The sequence below is a fragment of the Felis catus genome, chromosome E2 (assembly GCF_018350175.1).
Source record: "Felis catus isolate Fca126 chromosome E2, F.catus_Fca126_mat1.0, whole genome shotgun sequence".
Classification (NCBI taxonomy): Eukaryota; Metazoa; Chordata; class Mammalia; order Carnivora; family Felidae; genus Felis; species Felis catus.
Genome location: NC_058382.1, coordinates 46453058 through 46474908, shown reverse-complemented (window position 1 = coordinate 46474908; position 21851 = coordinate 46453058). Strand labels below are relative to the sequence as shown.

General features: G+C 46.2%; 1 protein-coding gene across 5 annotated transcripts in view; it reads right to left on the bottom strand.

Annotated features, from left to right (window-relative positions):
• Positions 1-21851, bottom strand: part of ZFHX3 (zinc finger homeobox 3) — a 240549-nt gene that overhangs the window by 39332 nt on the left and 179366 nt on the right. For 4 of the 5 annotated variants that reach the window (XM_045047115.1, XM_006941677.5, XM_045047116.1 and 1 more), the window contains one exon: positions 7555-7662. In XM_045047115.1, coding sequence (XP_044903050.1) covers positions 7555-7662 — 108 coding nt within the window. The remainder of the gene's footprint in view (positions 1-7554; positions 7663-21851) is intronic. The other variant, XM_019819974.3, reaches the window with a different exon arrangement.

The following is a 21851-nucleotide window of genomic DNA, read 5'->3' as shown; positions in this document are numbered from 1 at the left end:
CTAATGAAAATGCTCGGATATCCCCTGAGAAAGGCACTATGCAATTTTTTTCTTAAATCATGATCATGATTCTGATAACAGAGGTGCTTCCCTCATTGGCACAAAAGCTAAAAGTGAAACAAAGCAAGATGATTCACACAGCCACTTTGCAAGAATAATACGCTCTAGAAGGTATTCTCAGTAGTGGTGAAAGAATGATTTGCTCCTTAATCTACATTTCCACTACCCTTTATCCATACCTTGATGAGAATTCTCATCACATTATTGCCACAGCTATGTGATTACGTATGGCGTCCCTTCTCGAAGAAAGTTCTTTACTTTTTTGCTCATTCCGTATCTGCCTTAGTTTATCTTCGCTAATTTTGTTACTGCGTGAAAAAATATTTTCTCAACTGATGTGGTCCCTTTCCCCCTCTTACAATTTACAATATAAATTCTCAAAGCCAAGACCTCTGTATTACTGGAACTCAGGCGAGTCCAGATATACACCACACCCTATATCTATTTTTGCTTTCCAACATAAAAATAGTTTGAATGGTTTGTTTCCAATTGTGAGGCAGAATTCTGCCTGCAGTGACTTTAAACAGCCAAGTTATACTGAAAGTGGCCTGGAAAAAAAAAAAGGTGGGGAGTGGCGGTGGGGGAGGGGAACAGAGGACTCTGGAAAAGCCCACATAGCTGCACAATTCCCATCCGTGTGTGAAACGTAAAACCAAAAATGGTTTCCGTTGGCAAGAATGTGAACCACAAAGAAGCCATGCGAGCCAGGCTCCCAGCATTCATTCCCTCACACACACCCTACTGCAATGACAAATTTACTTTTGGGTGAGGTAGAAAAATGGAACCAAATGCCAGAAGGACATAGACTTAGGCTGAAATAACTTCTATGGAGGGTGGTGGTGAAGAATAGCCTGGTTTCCAGCCCAACACAGAGCTGGGATGGGGGAGCCACTCAAAGGTACCCATTCGAATCTGCAAGGGCTCCTCCCTGCTGTCATCACACAGGGCTCTGCCAACACAGCATGATGGACCCTAGTCACACAGGACCAGTGTGGTACTCTAACATCCCACCAAGAAAGGCGGCCTGGTACTGTCTGACCCTCATGGAAAAAGCCTAAGGGGCCTGTGTGAATCCCTTAGGCAGGCTCCTGACCCATGCCATCTCCATTAGTCGGAGACTAGAGGAAATCTTTCTAAGTTACCGGCATTCCAACTTTAGAAATGAATATTCTCCAAGTTTCTGCCCTACTGTGGAGTTCCAGAACTGCAAGAACCTATTCAGTCCAAACCTGCCATTTTACAGATTTTGAAACTGAAGACCAGAGACCTAAGGTCGAGCAGCTAATCTTGGCCTTGAGCCCTGGGCTTCTGACTCCTAGCAGGTAAGTGCTTTTCCAAACATAATGCTTCGTCTCAGCATGCACTTTCTTTTGTCTTAATGGACTCAAAAAAAAAAAAAAAAAAAAAAAAAAAAAGGAAAATAAAAAGGGATTTTTTCAGCCCCTTTCCAGTCTCTGTCACAGATTACACTTGAGGCATTAAGTTCCCCCATACAATGGCATCCCTATTTATACAAAGCTATAAACAACAGGGAGAATAGGGGGAGGGCTGGTAATAGATTTCCACTAGGATGTGCCTGACCTGCTTTTTTTCAACCTCAGTAATTAGAAAGGCAGTGGGTCTGTAGGAATTATTCATATGCAGCAAGAGCCGTACACTATACATTTATGTTAAACATGTCAAACCCGATTGAAATCATGCCTGCCAGCACCATATTCCATAAACACATTTTTCCCTCACAGTCGCCCAGACCTTGCCGTGCTGCTAATACCTCCTTTAATAGCAATCTTCCATAGATTCAAATCAGGGACGCTCCACTGCACTAATTGCTCTGTGTTAGGTGAGCATCGTGGATTTAAAAAAAAAAAAATTAATTAATAAAATAAAATCCCTTCAAGCCATTCCCCTAGAAAACAACACTCAAACTACAACTCTAACTCAAAATTTTACAAAAATACATACATGGACATCAGTGGGGGATTGCTGAAGCATTGTCATGTTGTCATTTTCAGTGGAGCTATTGCCCCATCTTTGTTTTTTAAAGCACCAACACCCCCTGGTCATCTCGTCTCAAATTAGTTTAACTAGACCCAGTTTAGTGCTCTGTGGCTGGAAACCATGGCGGCTACAGGATTTAAATAACCACCTTGCTACGACTCTTTGCCAAGAGTTCAATTTTTTCCCCTAATTATTGGTGATAAAGCATCACATTAATTGTATATCACTTAATTTATAGCAATTAATGGTTGATTGGATAATCACTGCATTAATTATTGTTCAGTTGCTGACACTGGGGGCTCTTCAATCTAGAACACACACTTTTAAATCCATAGCGCTAAAAGAGAAAGAGGGATCGTTTTCATGTTTCAAAAGAGAAAACCACAAAGTTGGATGGTGGAAATTGCTGCGCATTAGAGAAGAGACTCAGCTTCAAAGAACATTCCTGCACCTTCCGTTGGCCCACAAGAGTGCTTTACACTCACCATGAGTAGATGTGACCTCCGGAGGGTTTACCAAGGGCTTGTACATATGTGTACCACCACCTGCCATCATGGAACCCTCACGACCCTCATCATGGAACCCAGGTGTGGTGGTGGGTGTCACCCACCCATGTTTTACAAATGAAATACCCAAGGTTCCAAGAGGCCAAGGTCATTTGCTGAGTGCTGGGCTTCCTGACTCCAAATCTAGAGAGTTCTTTCCACTTCACCAACCTGCTTTTAGACTAAGATGTGGACTGACCAGGAGCCATATTCATGGTGAACAATCCCACTCATTTTGCACATACAGGTGGCTCTCATGTTACCGTTACTACTGTACAACTTTAGGAGAACGCCACTCTCCAAACTCAGAATGGAGATGGAAGCAAAATCAAATGATGACACAGAAAAATCCCATTCTTAGAGAGGTGGGACAGAGTACTGGTAGGGACTCAGGCTCTGGGGCACATGGGTGGCTCAGTTGGTTAAGCGTCCAAATCTTGATTTTGGCTCAGGTTATCATCTCAAGTTTCGTGGGATAGAGCCCTGCATCAGGCTCTGCACTGATAACATGGAGCCTGCTTGAGATTCTCTGTCTCCCTTGCTCTCTGCCCCTCCCCCGCTCATGCCACGCGTGCGCGCGCGCTCTCTTTCTCTCTCTCTCTCTCACTCTGTCTCTCAAAACTTAAAAAAAAATAAACTCGGGCTCTGCCCTAAACAGCAGGGCCAGTCTACGAATCTGAACCTCTCTGTGGGCCTCTTGGCAACCCGCATGAGCTCAGCTCTCCCAGACTCAGTTTCCTTCCCTGCACAGTGGCAGGGGGGAGAGAGACTTCCTTGCACAGTGGCGGGGGGGAGACAGATAGGGCGGGGTCACTTACAGCATCTCAGAGTGAAGGGTGGGAACCAAATAACATGTGTAAACATGTGTAGGGCTTCCCAAGTCTCTTTCCCATCGTGGCGCACACAGAAAATGATGGCAAACTAGTATCAACAGATGAAGCTGCCACTGACCCTGGCCTCAGGAGCCCCGCCCCACCTGGCTAACTAAAGGGCTGCAGACATCAGCAGCACTTGTGCATCACTCCCGGCACGCGTGCTGGAAAGGATAGTTGTGACACACCAGAACAGTGCCTGGCACACACTTAAAAGCTCAGTGTACCTGTGATGTGTACTTTCAGGGTGAGTTTTAACTCCTTTTGAGTTTCTGTGGCTGCACTGTCCATATTTAAAGAGCCACATTTCGATTCATTACAATTAAACACAATTTAAAATTTGGTTCCTCACGGGCACTAGCCACAATGCAAGTGCTTAACAGCCACAGTGGCTAGTGACTTTTGCATTGTACAGTGTAGACACTGAACATTTTTCTCAGCCCAGGAAGTTCCAAGGGACAGCACTGATCTACGGGAACACTGTTCTGATGACTATGGCTGCTCCTAAAAGCCCTGGCTGTTCAGGACTATGTCCCCTGAAAGCAAGACCTGTCATCTCATGGAACACTTGCAATCGGTGGCATTCTGCTCGGGGTCCTGCACAGGGTAGGGACCCAGCCACTGACCGTGGGATTGATGCTACAATGATTCAAGTCACTATCTTGCTTGCTTCGTTGCCAACTGAGGTAAAAGACCTGACATCTAAGTAATAGAAACCCAAAGAGGGTGACCGACAGACACCAAAAAGGAAATCCAGAGTCCTAGTCCACCATAAAAATAAATGACTATGGGGCGCCTGGGTGGCGCAGTCAGTTAAGCGTCCGACTTCAGCCAGGTCACGATCTCGTGGTGAGTTCGAGCCCCACGTCAGGCTCTGGGCTGATGGCTCAGAGCCTGGAGCCTATTTCCGATTCTGTGTCTCCCTCTCTCTCTGCCCCTCCCCCGTTCATGCTCTGTCTCTCTCTGTCCCAAAAATAAATAAACGTTGAAAAAAAAAATTTAAAAAAAAAATGACTAAAAATTTTTAGTAAAGATTATCCATTCCTGCACAAACCCAAAACTACATAATCAATAGCTGAGAAAATGCCAATTATCCAGGCTCATTTGAAATATTATTAATCTGCACCGTGAGCGGCCACTAATCAACAGTACAAATTGTGAAATCACTATTTATTTATTTGCTGGGAGGAAGCACTCCCCATCACATTTAATCAGATAGGAACAGCTCAATTTGGGGAATAAATGGAACAAACGCAGATTTTTTTTTAATATAAAATAGTAAGGATCCCAAAGAAAGCTAAGAAGAGGTTACTGCCACCTGTATTGATTCCAAGATCAAATCGGCTCAAGTACCTTAATAAAGCCTGTCATTACACACTCAGACAACATAGACAAAATTATGTTTCGGGTCAAAAGAGGATCATTTGCAGGAGTCAGGGAAGAATTTTCCCTTCCCTCTTTACTACTACTGCAACTCGTAAGGTGTACCTCTGAGTTACTCATCCATTCCCTCCCTCTGCCTCTCTCCTCTCTGGCTTTTGGAGAAAAAGCACAGCCTGCTGCTTGAATGAATGAATGAATGAATGAGTAAATGAATGAATGAGAAAGTGAGCCTTATTAAAGATGTTCATTTTTGGGGCACCTGGGTGGCTCAGTCAGTTAAACGTCTGACTTCGACTCAGGTTGTGATCTCACACTTCACATGAGTTTGAGCCCTGTGTCGGGCTCTGTGCTGACAGCTTGGAGCCTGGATCCTGCTTCGGATTCTGTCTCTCTCTCAAAAATAAACAAACATTAAAAAAAATTTTTTTAAAAAAGCACGTTCAGTTTTACGGTGCTCCTCATTGCCTAGCGGGTCCACTAGCTTCGTGTAGACACACACCCACTGAATTTATAAACACCCTGAATGTCATTTAATTGAACAAAGCTTGCCCTAAACCAGAGTAAGAATTAGAGAAGCCCAGACCAAGTGTTTGGGACAGCCTGGCGCACAGCAGGAATCCTGCACGTGGCAGTTACTTTCTGTTGTTTACTGTGTCCGTAGCACACAGAATGCAGGAAACACACACCAAATATCGTCTGCACGATCCTCCTAAGTTCTCATACGTTGTTCCCCCTCAGCTTCTCAAAATTCCTAGCAGCCACATGCTTCCTGGCAAGAGTTTCACATTCACATGAAAGGACCTGAAGAAAAACTGTACTAGCTTTCCTCATCTTATTTATCTAAATTATTAAAACAACAACAACAACAACAACAACAACAACAACAACAACAACCTGCCTAATCTAAAGCTTCCTGCTTTCCAGGTAGTGTTCTAAGATTCCCATATTCAAACAATCCTCACAGAAATCCTAGGGAAAGTAGGCACTATTTTTAATCTCCGTCTCACGCGAGGAAACTGAGGCACAGAAAGGTTAAGGTCACATAACTAGTAAGTGGCAGAGCCAGGATTAGAAGCCAGGGACCCAAACTGTGAGAACAAAGGACAGATGGTGTGGAAGGTGACTGGGCCTTCCAACCGTGCGTGTGAAATCCTCTTCCCCGGTTCACCTCTGAGCAGGTACGTTTAACTGCTGTCTGCAAAGTCCGTGTACATCTCGCCCGAACAGCACAGCAGAAACTGGGATATTGGTCTGTGCAAAGCAACACCGGACAATCCTCTGCAGTCGAGGCCCTGGAGAACAGACATCCGTGCCCTGCCTCCCCGTCTGCCCTTGCAACTCTTGCTCGGCCCCCTCCCTCAGCGCCTCTGGAGCGCAGGCCCCTGGCCACCACAGAGTCCGGCTCGAAAGGAGACGATGAGCAGGATGGACACTGAAGTCCACCCAGCGTGCCCGTTCACCCACTCTGCTGGGTCCTGTTGCTGTGTCCCAGGAAACACTGAAGAGGCACATCGCCTATTCCGCCCCCTCCCTCTTCAAATTTGGAAGCTGTTAAGCTGCCTCTCAAATTTCTCTTTTACAGACTGAATAGCCCCAATTTCTTCAGCCTCTTTTCAGAGGCAATATTTCTCAGCTTTCAGTCATTTTCATGGCTCTCCCTGGCCTCTCTCCAAGATTCTGTATCTTGTTTAAATAGTGAAGGCCAACACTGAACATGATTTAAGAACAGCCGTGCCTGGAAAAGTAACAAAGGCCCAACCAATACAGACTCCAGAAGGTAAATATTTTCTCGAAAAAATACAAAGTATTACAATATTAATAACAAAAGGCCTTAAGAATTAGGTTGACCAAATAAAATAATTTCTGTTCCCTGTCATATCGTTTCCTCTAATAACTGTGGTGGTTTCTGGGAGACTTATCTGTTCTGAGAAGTCTTCTCAGAAACAACTTTGCTACTTCTCAAAACACCCAAGCTTTTCTTCTCAGTCTCCGCTCTTCTTTCTTCCAATACAGCAACCCCATCATCACGAGAGATGCCTGTTCCCCTTCTCACAACATCAAGTTTTCCAGAAATAGCACTTCCTTTCCCGACTTCAACTTCTTCTGCTTTTGGTAACACGTCCTTCTGCCTGGCTTCACTGCCTGCCCCACTCTGGGTGCATTTCAGGGGGTGGGCGCTGGCCCTGGGGACAAGGTAGGACACAAAATGTGCAGAGCCCATCCAGGCCCCTGAATGCAGGATGGAGCCCACCCTTCACTGCTGACCCCTCAGAGTTTTGGGAGTGATCCCAGTCAAGGTCTGCAGGACAAAGCCTTCCACTGGGCCTAGGGGCAGGAGGACTAGGGGACTGGACCTTCCATGGAGGAAGAGTCACATCGAGGACAAAGCAACACTGGAGAAATGTGACCTCAAAAACACAGAAGCCCCTGGCACAGAGCCAGACACCTGGATGCTCAATAAACAAGCTGGCTCTTGGGCCATTTAAAGAAAAAGCTTTAAAAATTCTTCAACACAACCAGACAGAAGGAGAATGATGCTGACCATTCAAAAAAGCAAAACCCAAATCCTTCTCTCGCTGCACAGAGCCAACACAGTTTTTCTGGACACATTAAGGATGCATCTGCTCCCTGACCCGTCGGCCTCCCTCTTCCAGGAGAGACAGATGTCAGGGCCCTGAGGGCAGCGCACACGCTACCTGTCCACTTGCTCTGGTCTTTCTCGCCTCCACTCTCCTGGTCTTTAGCAAGCTCCTCTGGGTCAGCAGGCGCTTCACTGGGCCCTTCAACATCTTCAATGGCTTCTTCTGAAACAGAAGAAAAGCAAAATGTCAAGGATTAAAAGTAGACAGAAGATGAAGGATTCTTGGCTCCTAGTCCAAAGAATCACCAAGCACAGCACACAGAGGCCAACGACTGTGCCTCCTCTCTCCCTATGGCCCTCGAGAGGCTGACTGCACTCCGGATGTGCTGAGGTCTAGGGAAGCAAGTGGGGCCTTCCCTTTCCTACTCACTGGCATGAGAATGACTCGCTCTAGACATGGGGACTTTAGGTATTTCTCTCAATCCTGTTGAAGAAATAACTCCATCTAAATGCCTTAAGTTGCATGTGTCTTTTCCACCCGAAAATGCAAAACAGGAACCACATGGTAGCTCTTGCTTGGCTCCAACCCCAGTGCGTTATGGATTTGAACTAGACTAGACCCTATCACTGACCCTTCAGAGGCCTCACAGTGCACAGGCCAGACCACGGCAGGAGGGTTTTTTTTTAAGTCACTCATAGTCTCAAGAGTCACAGAATATCACTGAGAGGATTTTGTTAATGTGAAGAGTTCTAGAAAACAAACAACATCTGTAGGTGTGCCAGGCATCAGTGGCAAGGTGCTAGATTCGTAGAGAAAGGGGGAAAAATTGTAACAGAATCATATATTTTCCTTTTGAAGTCAGTCCATTCTTTACCCACCAATGGTTTAAAACTAGCCATGGAAATTCTCTCCAGCTCAACACACAATGCTTTGATAGAGACAGAAGAATGGTCATTTCAAACACAAGGTTACTCAAGTCGGGAGGAAGAAGAGAGATATTCTAAATGCTGAGGCCAAGGAAGCGAGACATTTCTCTCTTACTTTCCTGGCCCTCAGGATCATTATCCAAAACATTCATTAAGAATGGATTAAACGAGGGACACATGACTGGCTCCCTCTGTGGAGCAGCTGGATCTCGAGGTCGTGAGTTCGAGCCCATGCTGGGTGTAGACATTACTTAAAAAGAAAAAAGAAAAAAAGAATAGGCTAAATGAATGAATAAGGCAGGCAAAGCAAACGGAGGTGGGTGAACGACAAAATTGTTAGCAGATTTTGAAGAGCACACCTTCCTAGGTATAGAGACATGAGAACCTGGCTGCCCACATTACACTGGGGTTGGCACTAGACTGGGTGCACAGAGACTAGGTACTGGATTTGGGGCTCAGACCAATGTCACCCTAGGTCCCTGGAGCCATGACCCTGCTTTTCACTGTTTCAAGGTGTTACCTTCCCCAAACCTCCAGAAAATAGCTTCTAAATTTCATCACACAAAGAAAGTAAAAGGAATTAAAAGTAAATTGACCCCAGAAGCTTTATAAAACACTTGAGGAAGAAAGTATCTGTTTAGAGTCAGATTTTCCTAATTCTTCCCAAAAAGACAATGGAAGTCCGAGGACTGGAAAACTGAACGAGGAGTCAGGGAACATTCTTTCTTCATTACCACCAAAAGGGCATTTATGAGGCAGTCATGAGGAACACAAATAAAATAAGATAGTGCTTATTTTCATCTGCAAATAATAGGCCTCCTTATGTAATTTCCATGTCTCCTTTGGTCATACTGCATAGGCAAGGTAACATCAAGTCTCCCCATACCCACACTTAGTTCAAACAGAGAAAAATCAGGCAACCATGGTTTGAAGTCAATCTGATATACAGTGCCATATTAATACTGTACATCGTGCAGGAGAGAAAAAAATTTACATACAAGCATTATTAGAGAATAACATGTAAATTACACAGTATTATAGATGCATAATCTTAATTGTGTCCAGGCAGAATGTCCAATGCACATTTTTACACTTTTGATAAAACTTCAACACTGTGATTATAAAATTCATCTTTGAATGGTGATACTAGAATTCAGTCAATCAATCTTAAATTGGGTCTACCCAAAGGAGCTAAGGTTCTTAAAATATACTCATTTATCCCAGTACATGCTGTGATACAAACTATGTCTAGTAATGTAGACATTAATCAAATTTGATTATGAAGAGATGGCTGAATGGCCCCTCCTCTCCATCACACACACACTTCACCTTTGATGTAGACAACCTGACATCTAGCAAATACACAAAACCCTGATGTGGTGAACAGTGCCTGAAGTGCTTCTCTACAAAAGAAGGAACGAATTTGCCCACTGGGAGGCACCTCCAAAGGCCAGCACCCTTCTCCTCACCATCATGTGGGCTGCAGCCATCCAAGCAGAGAGTTAAGAACTCACGGTCACTCTGGCACTGACCCCACTTCTTTAGCCTCTCCAAACACATCTTATTCAGAAGACAGAGAGTGTGAAGAATAAGCACATCGGTGATGCACTGAACAAGGAAACCGCACAGTGCTTTGTGAATACTCCTGGAGCCCTCATTCTCTAAGCCTCGGTTCTTTGCTTTCTTCCCTCCCTACCCTACTACAAGGAGAAAAGTGAAGGCAGCTAAATTCCACTGGGAAGCTGGAGGGCAGAGGTTAATTCAGGAACTTATTTTGTTTCTCTTTCCCTCCCTCCACCTTTTTTTTTTTTTTAAGATTTAAAAATCAAATCCTCTTCTTTTTCAGCTCCTACTATCATTTGTCACTCATTCACTAACAGGCTGTTATATGCTTGGTGGAAGAAGAAATGATTAAGAAACTCCTGGAAGAAGAAGTTATTAGGAAACAGCTTCCTTTGCAAGAGGACCAGTGTCACCCCCAACGGAAAACCAGGTCCCATTCGGCTGAGCAGGCACTTCGCTGCAGTTCCACCTATGACCTACAGGTGTCGCCCTCTGCATGGCGAGGCCTGGAAGGGCAGCTAGCTGCAGGAAGCAGACACCGTCTGGGCTGCCCAACCTGAGCATGTGGAAATAATATACGTCTTCAAGTGAACTGTCTGGTCCTGGGGAAATAAAATAGGACATTCATAAGCAGTTACACCATCTGTCTTTATACCATCATCATCAACAGCAAGAGGAAAAATAGCTCTTTAAAATGGATGAAAGCCCAGGCTGACAGTAACCAGAAAACTGTGAGCTCTGAATACCAATAAAGCCAGAAAAATGATTAAAAAACAGAGATACAAAGTACGAATTTGTCTGGACAGCTCAGACCCACAATGCTTTGCAGGCGGGGTCTGTTTGATTGGTTACGAAAGCCTAAAGAAAGCCCACTCACTAAGACCCAGGCCTCACCTCGTCCCCCTGCACTGGAACCACATGGGGACCAGGGGTGCGATGGCATCCAGCGTTTTAACAGAGAGCGTATCCACACTCCGCGCTGCTGGCACTGGTTATCCAGCCTGTATTCCCTTTAGGAATGTGTATTTGACACCCACGCATTGACGGAGCACGGGGTTGGGGGGAGGGGGTGGCAATTTCTCACAGATCACAGATTGCATTTTCCACCCGTGAGCTCAGGGGCAAAGGGCCGGGGTCATTACAGGCGTCGATGTTTTAAATATATATATAATACCAGCTACTGACAGATGGTGGGAACAAGTGAAGACTTGAAGGGCCGACGATCTGGTTTTATCTGGAAAATCCTGTCTTTCCCTCCGATGACGAAGTTGCTGCCCTTCCCTAAGACACCCAGCAGCCACTTTGCCATGTTTAAGGCTGCAACAGACAAATCAAAACCATCTATTCTCCAAGAGTCTAGCGGTATTTCAGAACCAAGCAGAACACCCCAGGAGTGTTTTTTCAAGGGCAGAGCCAGGACCTGGGTGAGGAGGTCATCTCTGCTCCCTGCGCCCCCCCAGCCCCGTTCCTGCCAGGGGGCAGCAGGCCCAGCGCAACCCAGACAGAACGTCTGCTTTTCAGAAGACTTCAGAGAAGGTGCTTCTAAACCCGCTACAGCAGAAGGCGACTTGGATGGATACACCCCACAGTGGCCCTCAAACCGAGGCACCCCTCCTATGTGAATGTATTTTCATGTTAAACGGCTAGGAAAACACAAGCAAATCTTGAATAACTGTGAAGTCTTCCTGGTATCTCTTCTGCCTTCAAACTCCACATAAAACTTCAGCCTCCATTGGCTGAAGGTCTTAAAAAAAAATCTATTTCCGTCACTACCTCCTTTTGACAATGGCTTCTCCCAGACAGCACTGACTAGCACTCGGGACAAACCTAGCCCTGCTCATTCATGTCTCCTGGCTAAGGACAGAGCCCTCAGGTGTAAGAATTTCAGCAGCTACATAAATTCTAAGAGGGAAGGGTTCTTGGGGGCAGCTAAGGTTTTTGAGGAGATGATACTGCAGCTCCAGAAAGTTCCCCTTCAGTCAGTGTGGTTTTGCTTACCACAAATGCGAACGGTTGTCTTAACACACCTTCTACGTATCATGTTGGCGAAGGTGACCGCGAGATTCGCGACTTAGGGTGAAACCTGCTCCCAGAGGAGGTGTGCGTGCCAAGTGGCAGCCCCGCGGAGATTTGCAACAATTTTATGAACAACCTGGAAACGGGTATGTGAAAGGAGCACCAGGCAGAAGTAAGCACAGAGGTGGCATCATCATACAGTCTGCACTCACCCCGGCCGCATGCACTCCCCAAATGCGATACCCAGAGAACTTGCCAGTTGCCCCCAAAACCAACACCGTTCACCAAATAACTGGGGCCGGGAGCTGCGTCCACTGGGTGTTTTTTACCAATTGCTTACAGACTTGAAGGAAGGGGAGTCAATCAATGGCTAAGACTAGTCCCTCTGTTCCTAACTCTTAACAGGATAATGTAGAACAATTCAAACCTTCCCCCAAACCTGACAAAGCTCCCAATAGTGCCTCGTTGTGACAGAATTTTGGAAATTCTCCTAAGAATCAGGGTGTCTGTACCCAAGGCTCTCAGGCGATCACGTTACTTAAATAATACAACAATCTGGGATCCCTGAAGAATGAAACTGTTCTTTCCTTTTTCTTTGGGGTGAGCCATATTTGAGGGTGGGGGTGAAATAAAGTGCATTTGCCTGTCGGCAGGCTCAAGAGCTGAGAAACATTAGCTGTCATGAACCACAATCAAATCAGGTTTGAAATATTTAGCAGTGGCTTGGAAAATGCGGTGGTGCAGCTCTGACAGGCGAGATGTGCACAGACACCCACTTTCCATTATAATGGAAATATCAGGCCTGTTCTGAATATGTATAACCCAGAAAAATGTATTGATTTTTCATTCGGCATTAAAAAAAATGAAATAGCCTGCAGCTGTCAAAAGCCTTTTGTTAAAAGCTCATCTTTCCTGGAATGAGGTTTACCAGAAACAAGTTTTAATTGTATATAGGACCTCTTCTTTGAAAAACAAAATAACCAATCTGCCTACTTTGAAGATAGGGTTAAAGCTTTTCCTTTCTCCACTTTCAACCTAATTAACCAAGGACAACCGCGAAGCAAGCAAGGCCTGCAACATGAGGGCCAGCAGGAGTACCACGGAAGGTGGCAGCCACTTAGGCTGGGATCTCTCTTGATGGAGAGCAGGAGGGACTCCATGACGGTGTCTTGTCTTATTTCTGTAACTCGTGTGCAGATGCTGGACCCTGTGGCCATAGACTCGGCGTAGGACACTGTGGCCAATCTGCTGTCTTTTTGCAAGGTTGGTTGGTGCAATTGGAAAACAAGGGCAGAACCCTCCAGCGTGCCCAATCCTCTTGGCCTTTTGTTATCCACAAGAAACCTCTACTGGCTGTATATACTCTACAGAACATGCATGCTTTCTTTTCCAAACACAGGTCAAATCAAATGCCACTATGTAAAAGAGGACTGCTAAGGTCTACACCACTTGTTTCTAATAAGATCTAGCACGTTAAAATTCTGCTAAAACAGTAACTTTAACAGGATGTGATTGACAATGCTGACGGACATCCAACCTTGCTGCTCCCAGCTCTTCACCCCTAGTCTTGTCTTGCCTCTCAAAGCCAAGGAAGAAGAGTTAAATGGCAGCAACGTTCATAACTATGCCGTTCTCCCTCTGTGACATTTTGGCGAGTGGGATCTCACTGAATGGTGACCACGGGGCCTACCAGCGGGTGATTCTCCATGTGCCCCAGGTTTATTCCCAAATGCACAGAACACCCAGATACAGGATGCAGCAATCCATTCTGCATCATTCCCAAACATATTTCCTCAAACATTTACTCCATGGTTTTATTCCAATGGTGTCTTTCCAGCCCTGACAGCGTGGCTGGAAACTGCACAAGACACAGCTTCGAGTGATGAGGTTTTCTGGTTGACAAATACCGCAGCCCCAGAACATTTCCCCCCTTAGATCAAGGTGGTTTTGCTTACCACAAATGCATATCGTTCTCTTAACACACCTTATACTTAGCATCTTGATAAAGGTGACTGCATGTTTTCATGCAGACACGTGGAACAGGAAACGTAAAACCTCCTTCAAAGTTCTTTGTGGGTAATCCCCTGAGTATTACTTTTAATTGCAGGCAAAATGTGTCCATTCCATTTTCTACATCTTAACAGGATACTGAGGGAAATACCGAATCACCAGATGAAGGGTCCAGAAATCCATACTGACACTGGCAAGTGCAACATTTTGAAATATAACCCATCACAGTCCAGGCAGGAAAGCTTAAAGGGGCAAAGAATGAGGGTGAGGGGGTACAGCAGGCCCCCAGGGGCTTCGAGGCTGGAGCATTCGTTTATTCACCTTCTCAAGAGAAGATTCCGTTTCTTTTCCGGCCGACATCAGAACTCCAGTGCAGTAGCAGAGCCCAAGGTGAAAAGTAGGCTCCCCACACAGACGATGGGCAAACGGGCCTCCCGCACTCCTGCCTGCCCAGGCCTCCCTGAGGTCCCTGCCTTGCACAGGATGTAAAGGACAGAGCACCCTCCTGGCGGCCCTTGTCTTCACATTATCCATTTGCTTACCACCCTAAGCTCCGAGCCAGGCCAGGCCATCCTGCCAAGGACCCTTCTCTACCAACTGGGGAGAGCTATTGGGGTGGGGACAGCCTGGTGCTGCTGCGGGGCATGTGCCCACCCTGGTCCCTTTTTAAAAAATAACGTGGCCAAAGCGCTAGCCGGTTGTTTTAAACAAAACTGCCTTCTAAAGGTGACATTTCTACACGTGGACGTCACTCCTCTGAGAGAAAGGGGGATGTGAGCAGTAGAGGAAGCGGAGGACGTGCTCCACTGGAGATACACTCCCTTTCCCCCCAGGGATGAGCGCAAATCCTTTAAGTGATCATTTTCCCACAAGAATTCTTTTGACCACTAGGTGTTCACTTACCAAATACACCTGGGGCCGCAGGGCCTGGAGTTTCTGGACAGAGCCTGGAAGGTGGCGGGGGGCCGGCCAGCCTTCCGAGAGGGGCTTCGGGAGAAGCTCTGCAGGAAAACCCAGTGCTGGAGGACCTCGGCCTCCTCACTGCTCCACCCTTGACCCTGTTTCCCTGGCCACCACCCCCACGACCCTGCCTTCTGGCAGCAGGCTAAAAGAATCAACACTCTGAAGGCAACTCCGGGTATTATTAAAATGAATAATTGGAGAATAGAGACCATTTATGCTTTTGTATATTTGAAGATCGTGCCACTGTTTATAGAAACAAGAAAAATGGGGATTGTGTGGCAGGAGGGAGGCTGGGGAGGCTGGGCATGCTGCAGCCCTGCGCAGCCCCTGCTGGGTAGAGCAAGGTCAGCCGCAGCAAGGACGCAAGCCTGGGGGAGGCTCTCCCTTTGCTTTTTACTTAACTTCACCTCCACCTTGCGCACTGAAAGGAGAGCGCGTTTTATGGGTCCATCGCCGCCAGGGCCTGTTTAGGCCTCCCAGAGAAAATTTCCCCTCTTTGAGCCGTTCTCCTAAGCAAACGGCACACAGAAAGCCAGAGCACAAAGTGAAAAATGCTGCCGTTGTGTGGCGAGGGACAGGTCCTGCCATTTTCCCTCTCCTGGGCGAGGCCACTTGGTCAATCGGAACAGTCTGTCAAAACCGCGCTAAAATTAAGGGGGTGGGTGGGGGTCAAGGGAGGAGAAAAAGGGAGGAACCGCCTACAGCCAGGATTGCAACAAGTTCCATTTATCTGTGTTCTTAGCAAAAGCACCTGGGCTGCCCCCTGCAGAAACGCAGAAAAGGATAAAAGCCAATGTGCGGTGACAGAGCACAACGGAACTAAATATGTCCGCTGACTCGCCTGGTGGCTATTCACAGGAAGAGTTTGCTTTCTTGCTTTTCTTTTCTTTTCTTTTCTTTTCTTTTCTTTTCTTTTCTTTTCTTTCTTTTTTTTTTTTTAATAACTGAAAAATGTGAGTTCCAGTTTGTAAAACACAAACCCAACCCTGAAATGGTTTCGGAATCCACACTCCACGGGAAATCCAGCTCTGTCCCAGAACTCTGAGGAAACTGAATTCAGCAGGGATTAGCTCCCCTGATTTCTCCAGGGCCAGGACTGGCGCTTTGCTTCCACACATGAAATGTAAAAAAGGGCAAATTCCCTGAGCATGTTTGTAGCGGAGCGTGATGGGATTGTGTTGTCATTTATGGGAAATAATCGCAGACCCATCTCTCCCCTTCTCCCCCCCCCCCATTTTCCAGTCCAAATAACCATGAAAAATTACACTTCAATGTCAGGGCGACGACAAAGGAGGCGCACTCTCTGGGAGCTCAGCGGATTTGCAGGGGTTTTTCCTTTCTTTGGACAAAAACTACCTTCAATTGTACTTCATTTAAAACGTGATCTAACAAATGCATTTTGACAAGTTCCTTTCTCTTTTTCTCCCTTCTTTCAAACAGTATTTTGCACAGTTTAACCTCACACCAAACTGGAATGTTCTGGAAAGAAGAGGCATGCAAAATAGAAGGTTCTTGAAACCAAGAAGGGTGTTTTATTTCCCCCTCTGTTAAAAACAAAGTAGTAGAGGAAAATAATGAGTCTAACTCAGTATGCTACTGAGAATGAGCGGGGGGAGGGGACAGAGTAAGTCACAGGGTCTTAACAACAGACTATTTGATGGGCAAAGGTGAAAAAAGCCAAGGTCAGTAAAAAAGAGGAAGGCTTTGATGGAGGAAGAAGGGGACTCAGAGGTTTGCTCTTCGGAACAGACTATCTTGTGGACTTGGAAGCATCATCTAAGGCATCTGGAAGTACAGTCAGAAGTGGGTGTTCCTGCTCACATGGGATGAGGCGGGGAGGTCCCACTTCCCTCCTAGTCCCCCTCCTCTACAGAAAAGGACATCTTTCACCCAAACAGATCCGCCTGAAAGCTTTTTAACATTCCAGGTGTGAGACATAAGCAGTCCCTACAAGCATCTGTCTTTCAGTAACACTCTGCGTGAAATAAACACTGCCAGGCTTCCATGGCTGGAGAGGAGTAGACAGGATAGATAAACACACATGAGTGATAGAAAGAGTGTAAATAAAAAAAAATTAACAGTTTCCATTAAAAAGACTGAAACCACCCTTCTGAGTTGAAACTCACTTGGCTTGTCAGGGAGATATCTTATGCTTAAAGAAAGAAAGAAAGAAAGAAAGAAACAAAGAAAGAAACAAAGAAAGAAAGAAAGAAAAAGAAAGAAAGAAAGAAAAAAACAAATTCCTATTTATTTTTAATTGGAAAATGTTGGAAATACACAAGTGAAAAAAACGTCAAGGAAGGCTTGTAAGTGTACTTAAGCATCTATATACAAATGAAGGTGTGTGGGAAACGAACAGGATGTACCAGGAGTGGTATTAGATGATGGTGATTAGAACCTAATGGGTATAAATGAGACCTTGTGGGATGGCTCTTGTACTGGGAATGTCAAACGCTGAAGGATGCTATCTGTACAGGAATGACAGCAAGGAAACGAAACGCAGAAGGGTGGCTGGACAGGACCAAGGTGTTTACGACAGTGGGGAGATGTGATTTGACGATGCCCAAAGGAATGATGGAATATTTGGGGCGAAGATATGCAAAAAAGAAAACTGAAAGACAAGGAGGTAAGTATCTTGTTCCTGGCCATCAAAACAAACAGCACACCATCAAGACAATACAAAGCCACGACTCCAGGAGTCTAAGTCACAGACCAACACGAACGAGGGGCTGAATTCCCAGCCTGTTGATGGCCTCAGTCTTAATGCTCACAGTGCCCAAAGGGTCTGCAGCCTATTGAGAAATCAGCCTTGGCCCCTGTGAAGCACAGGGTGCTTGCAGAAATAGTAGTGTGCTCCCACCCGAGGACAGGAGAGTGATGGACTGCCTGTCAGTGAACTTCATTTTGCATGATCATCAGCCACTTATGTGCACAGCTGGTAAAACAAGCTGATTCATAAAAATAAAGCACAAACAAAGGCTGACACTTTCCAAACCAAATGCAGGAAACAGACATCAGGCCAACTTCAGGCAACCCGGCACCCAAGAAAGCACCGGCTAAACCTGTTCTTCCTTGGACAGACCTGCACGTGCACAAAGGTCACCGCAGGTGTTAATGGCACTGCCAGCTGCAGAGTCTAACCCTAGGGACACTTATGAACCCTGGAGATGGCCCAGGCCTGGGTCTTTAGGTGCCTACCATGCATACATTGCCTGGTGCAAGTGGAGAAGGGCCTGCCTCTGCCAGAAGCATTTACGGTCACACCTGAGACATTTAAGGATGTGTCTACACTTGGAAAGTAAAAAACTGGGCCATTCTCCAAAACCATCAAGTCCCCAAGCATACTTCAGTCTGAAACAACCAGGCAGCAGCAGCAGCAGCATGTTTGAGCTAACATTTCTCGGAAACTGCAAGGAAAGTGAAGCAGGAAGCTGAGGTACAGAGAAAATCCAAGGGTTTATGTTCAAAAGCTTTCCTGCATCCACGTGAGAAAAAGCAGATGGGACTGCTAAGTTGTCATTTTTAACATGCACCTTGCACAGCTCTTCTGTGCCCAAAGGGAGAAAGAAAATTCTTGGCTCTTCCTCCTCCTTTTGAGTAACTTCCAAAGTTATGCCAGTGGTTGAATACAAAACCTCTGCATTTTTAAACTTTAGATATTACAAAATACCCCCACCAGCAGCACACCAGCCCTTTCATGGTGATTTTGGCTATGGTAACCCATCTCCAAATCTTCAGAGCTACTAACTGTGTTTTACCCTCAGTCTCAGGATTGGGTCCATCTACTCAGCCTTCCCTCCTGTGAGAGGTGTCTTCCACCTAAGAACAGGCTAGTATCCCCGAAAGGGAATGCAGTCCATTACACACCCCAAATTAACACTGTAATGGTATCTTTAAAAAATTTTTTGAATGTTTATATTTATTATTTTTGAGACAGAGAGAGACAGAGCATGAGCGGAGGAGGAGCAGAGAGAGAGGGAGACACAGAATCCGAAGCAGGCTCCAAGCTCTTAGTTGTCAGCACAGAGCCTGACGCAGGGCTGAACCGCTAGACCATGACCTGAGCTGAAGTCGGATACTCAACCGACTGAGCCACCCAGGCACCCCGTGTAATGCATCTTAAAGCCCAAAAATGCAGTCATAATCATCAAGACAAACGATTCAATAAAAGAACTTAAATTCTAGACTCTTTAATAGCGGGAACAATTGAAAACAACCAATACGTGAAACCAAAGAGAAAGAAAACATCTCCATGAGATGAGAAGGTCATCAAGGATCTGAGCAGAAAGTAACTGGTACTTGGGACAGTTAGGAATAAGGGATCTGGAGAAACTGACAGCACATAGTCATACTTTATGGAAATAATTTTGGATGTCTACACTCTTCTGTGTACGTGCCGTACCTGGAAAAATTACTAGAAGCTCTTGTCAGGGAATACCTTACATCGGAACTGTCCCCACACTTCCAGAAGCAGACAACTCTTTCTAAGGGAATATGAACCCCGGGCAGAGACAGAATATGGAAGTAAAGCCTGCAACAAGTCAATGGTTTTGCTTCACTTTGTAAGGCCAAGAATGGTGGCAAGGAAGGTAAGAAGCAATGAAAAAACTAGTTAAAAGGCAATACAATCTTGGAGACTGCCCAATGATTAGGAAGAGAAAAAGTGAATGAGTTCTCACTTACCAAGCAACAATTTTAAATATAAAAATAAGAAGAGGAGGGGGAATAAGAGGATTTAGACAGTCATCAAAGAGCAACTTTCCAAAAAAAAAAAAAAAAAAGTTTGCATCTTTAAATTCAGCACCTACGATGGCAGGTGGGGGAAAGGTCAATTTCTGTCTGAAGAGAGTCTATGAATTGACTCACCTACTGGAAAATTCTGGTGACAAGTATGGAAGAGAAGCATGCAAGCAAACAGATTTAGGAGAGAGAGATACTGGCTGTTTGCAGAAACCCAGTCATCAGAGGAACCGGCCTTTGTTTTGAGGGATTTGGGGGAGCGGACAACAAGCACTTTGATTCTGTAGACCAGGAGACCAGGACCTGGAGAGGGGTGGGGGGCTGGATGTCCCCAGGGCGAGGAAATCCAAAGGAGGATGAAGGGGACAGGTGGTCACATGCTGCTCCAGTGGCCAGCCGGGCAAAGAAACCAACAAAGTCCCATGGAAAAGCTCCGACGTTGAGGCAAGTGGTACAGCTGCTCAGAGCAAGACCTAGTTTTTCTTGACATTCTGAGACAAAAGACATAATAGCAAGGATAAAAATGGGCTCGCCAAGACCACAACAAACCGAAAACCATCTCCTAAGAACCCAGATATCCGTGTATTTAGGCAAGTGGTATCCTGTTAACTTCCTGCCCAGTGGCAACGTGGTACCCAAAATAAAACCGTCACGTTTAAAGACAGAAAGAGCCATGGCTCTGGCGCAATGCAGCCCGCCCACCTCGCTCTTTCATCCTTACACACATAAACACACGTACACTCTCTCTTGTTCCTGCTTTCTCCCTCTGTCCCTTCTTGCTCTTTCTGGAAGGGGGTTGTCCCCGAAGGATTCCTCCCGAATGGCTGGGAGCAGAGCCCGTCAGAGAGCTTCTAGATCAGGGTGAGGTCCAAGGGGCCGGTGCTGCCCCTGGTCCCTGCTGCAGAGAACCAGCAAAAGCCAAGTAATTGCTTTTTCCCCTTCCACTAATAAGCTTTTCAGTGGAGGAAGAATTCAGCTTCCTGTAGTCAACAGACCCTTTTTTCCCTGCCTCTCCTCGCTCCAAATAATCTAAAGTGACTGCAATTTCAGTCCTGGCTCTCTAGCATTCAGCTCCACCGGCTGAGGTCAGAAGGTGTCAAGTGAGGGCTCTCTACTTCTTTTCTACTCTGCCTTCACTCCACCCATGCTTCTTTGTAACTGAGGCAACCTGCCTCCCCAGCCCAGCCATTATGTGTATCACCAGCCCACAGCACACACTGACTTCAGTCAAGATTCCAGGAAATGTTTTGAAGGCCTAGAAAACACTGGGGGAGAGAAAAAAAATCTCTTTGCTGTAAACAACTGATTAGTAATGACCAACTTCAGATGCTCTGGTGACCCGAGCCACTAATTTCCTGGTTTCGAGAAAATGCATCGCAGTACAACATTTGTGTGTGTGTGTGTGGTGGTTAAACCATGCGGCTGGTTGTGTGGTTTTCGGTTTAGTGGAATGCAAATGACTCTGGTTGCTGAATTTGTTCCTTGAGATGCTGTTGCGCACTCATGGCGCTGGTATCAGGTCTGGCTTCGTGTCTGGTGGACGGGCTGCAAGGGGACCTGCCTGGGAAAATCTGCCCCACCCCCTCCCCTGCCTCATCTCCCAGATGAATGAAACGGGATTTCAATTAAGAAGGGCAGCAGCAAGGCCTGCCCTCCTCTGCCTTCACCGAGATCTAACGGAGAGCACAGAGATGAAGGTGAACAAACAAATGCACAAGGGTGACGACTAAGTGAGAGGTAGAACAGGTGTGTGATGGGACTGATGGAGGTTCAGTGGTTCCAGTCCCGGGGAGAGCATGAAAAGAGGGTTAACGTCCAAGTGCAAGAGGCCTGCTACTGGAAGAGCAGCTCCACGCAGGGGAAACAGAGGCAGGTCTGCAAAGAGGCTGCTCAGTGGGCCTACAGCCAAAGCCCATGAGGTTCTGAAGAGAATGACGGAAGGGGAGAAGCGTGCAGGGAAGGCGTGAACACCTGCACGCACCCCCACCCCCATCACACACACAGAGGAGGGGGATGCTGACTCCTGGCTACAGCGAGGCCTGTGATGGGAATTTATTTCCCTCAATTATGAGCTCTTGTCCCCAGTCTCAGTTCATCAGCACAGTGCAGCCAAGTCAATGAAAGGCTCCATAATGAAGTAATCACATGCATGGGGATGGCCCCGCACCTGCCTGCTGGGCCCTGAATCAAGCT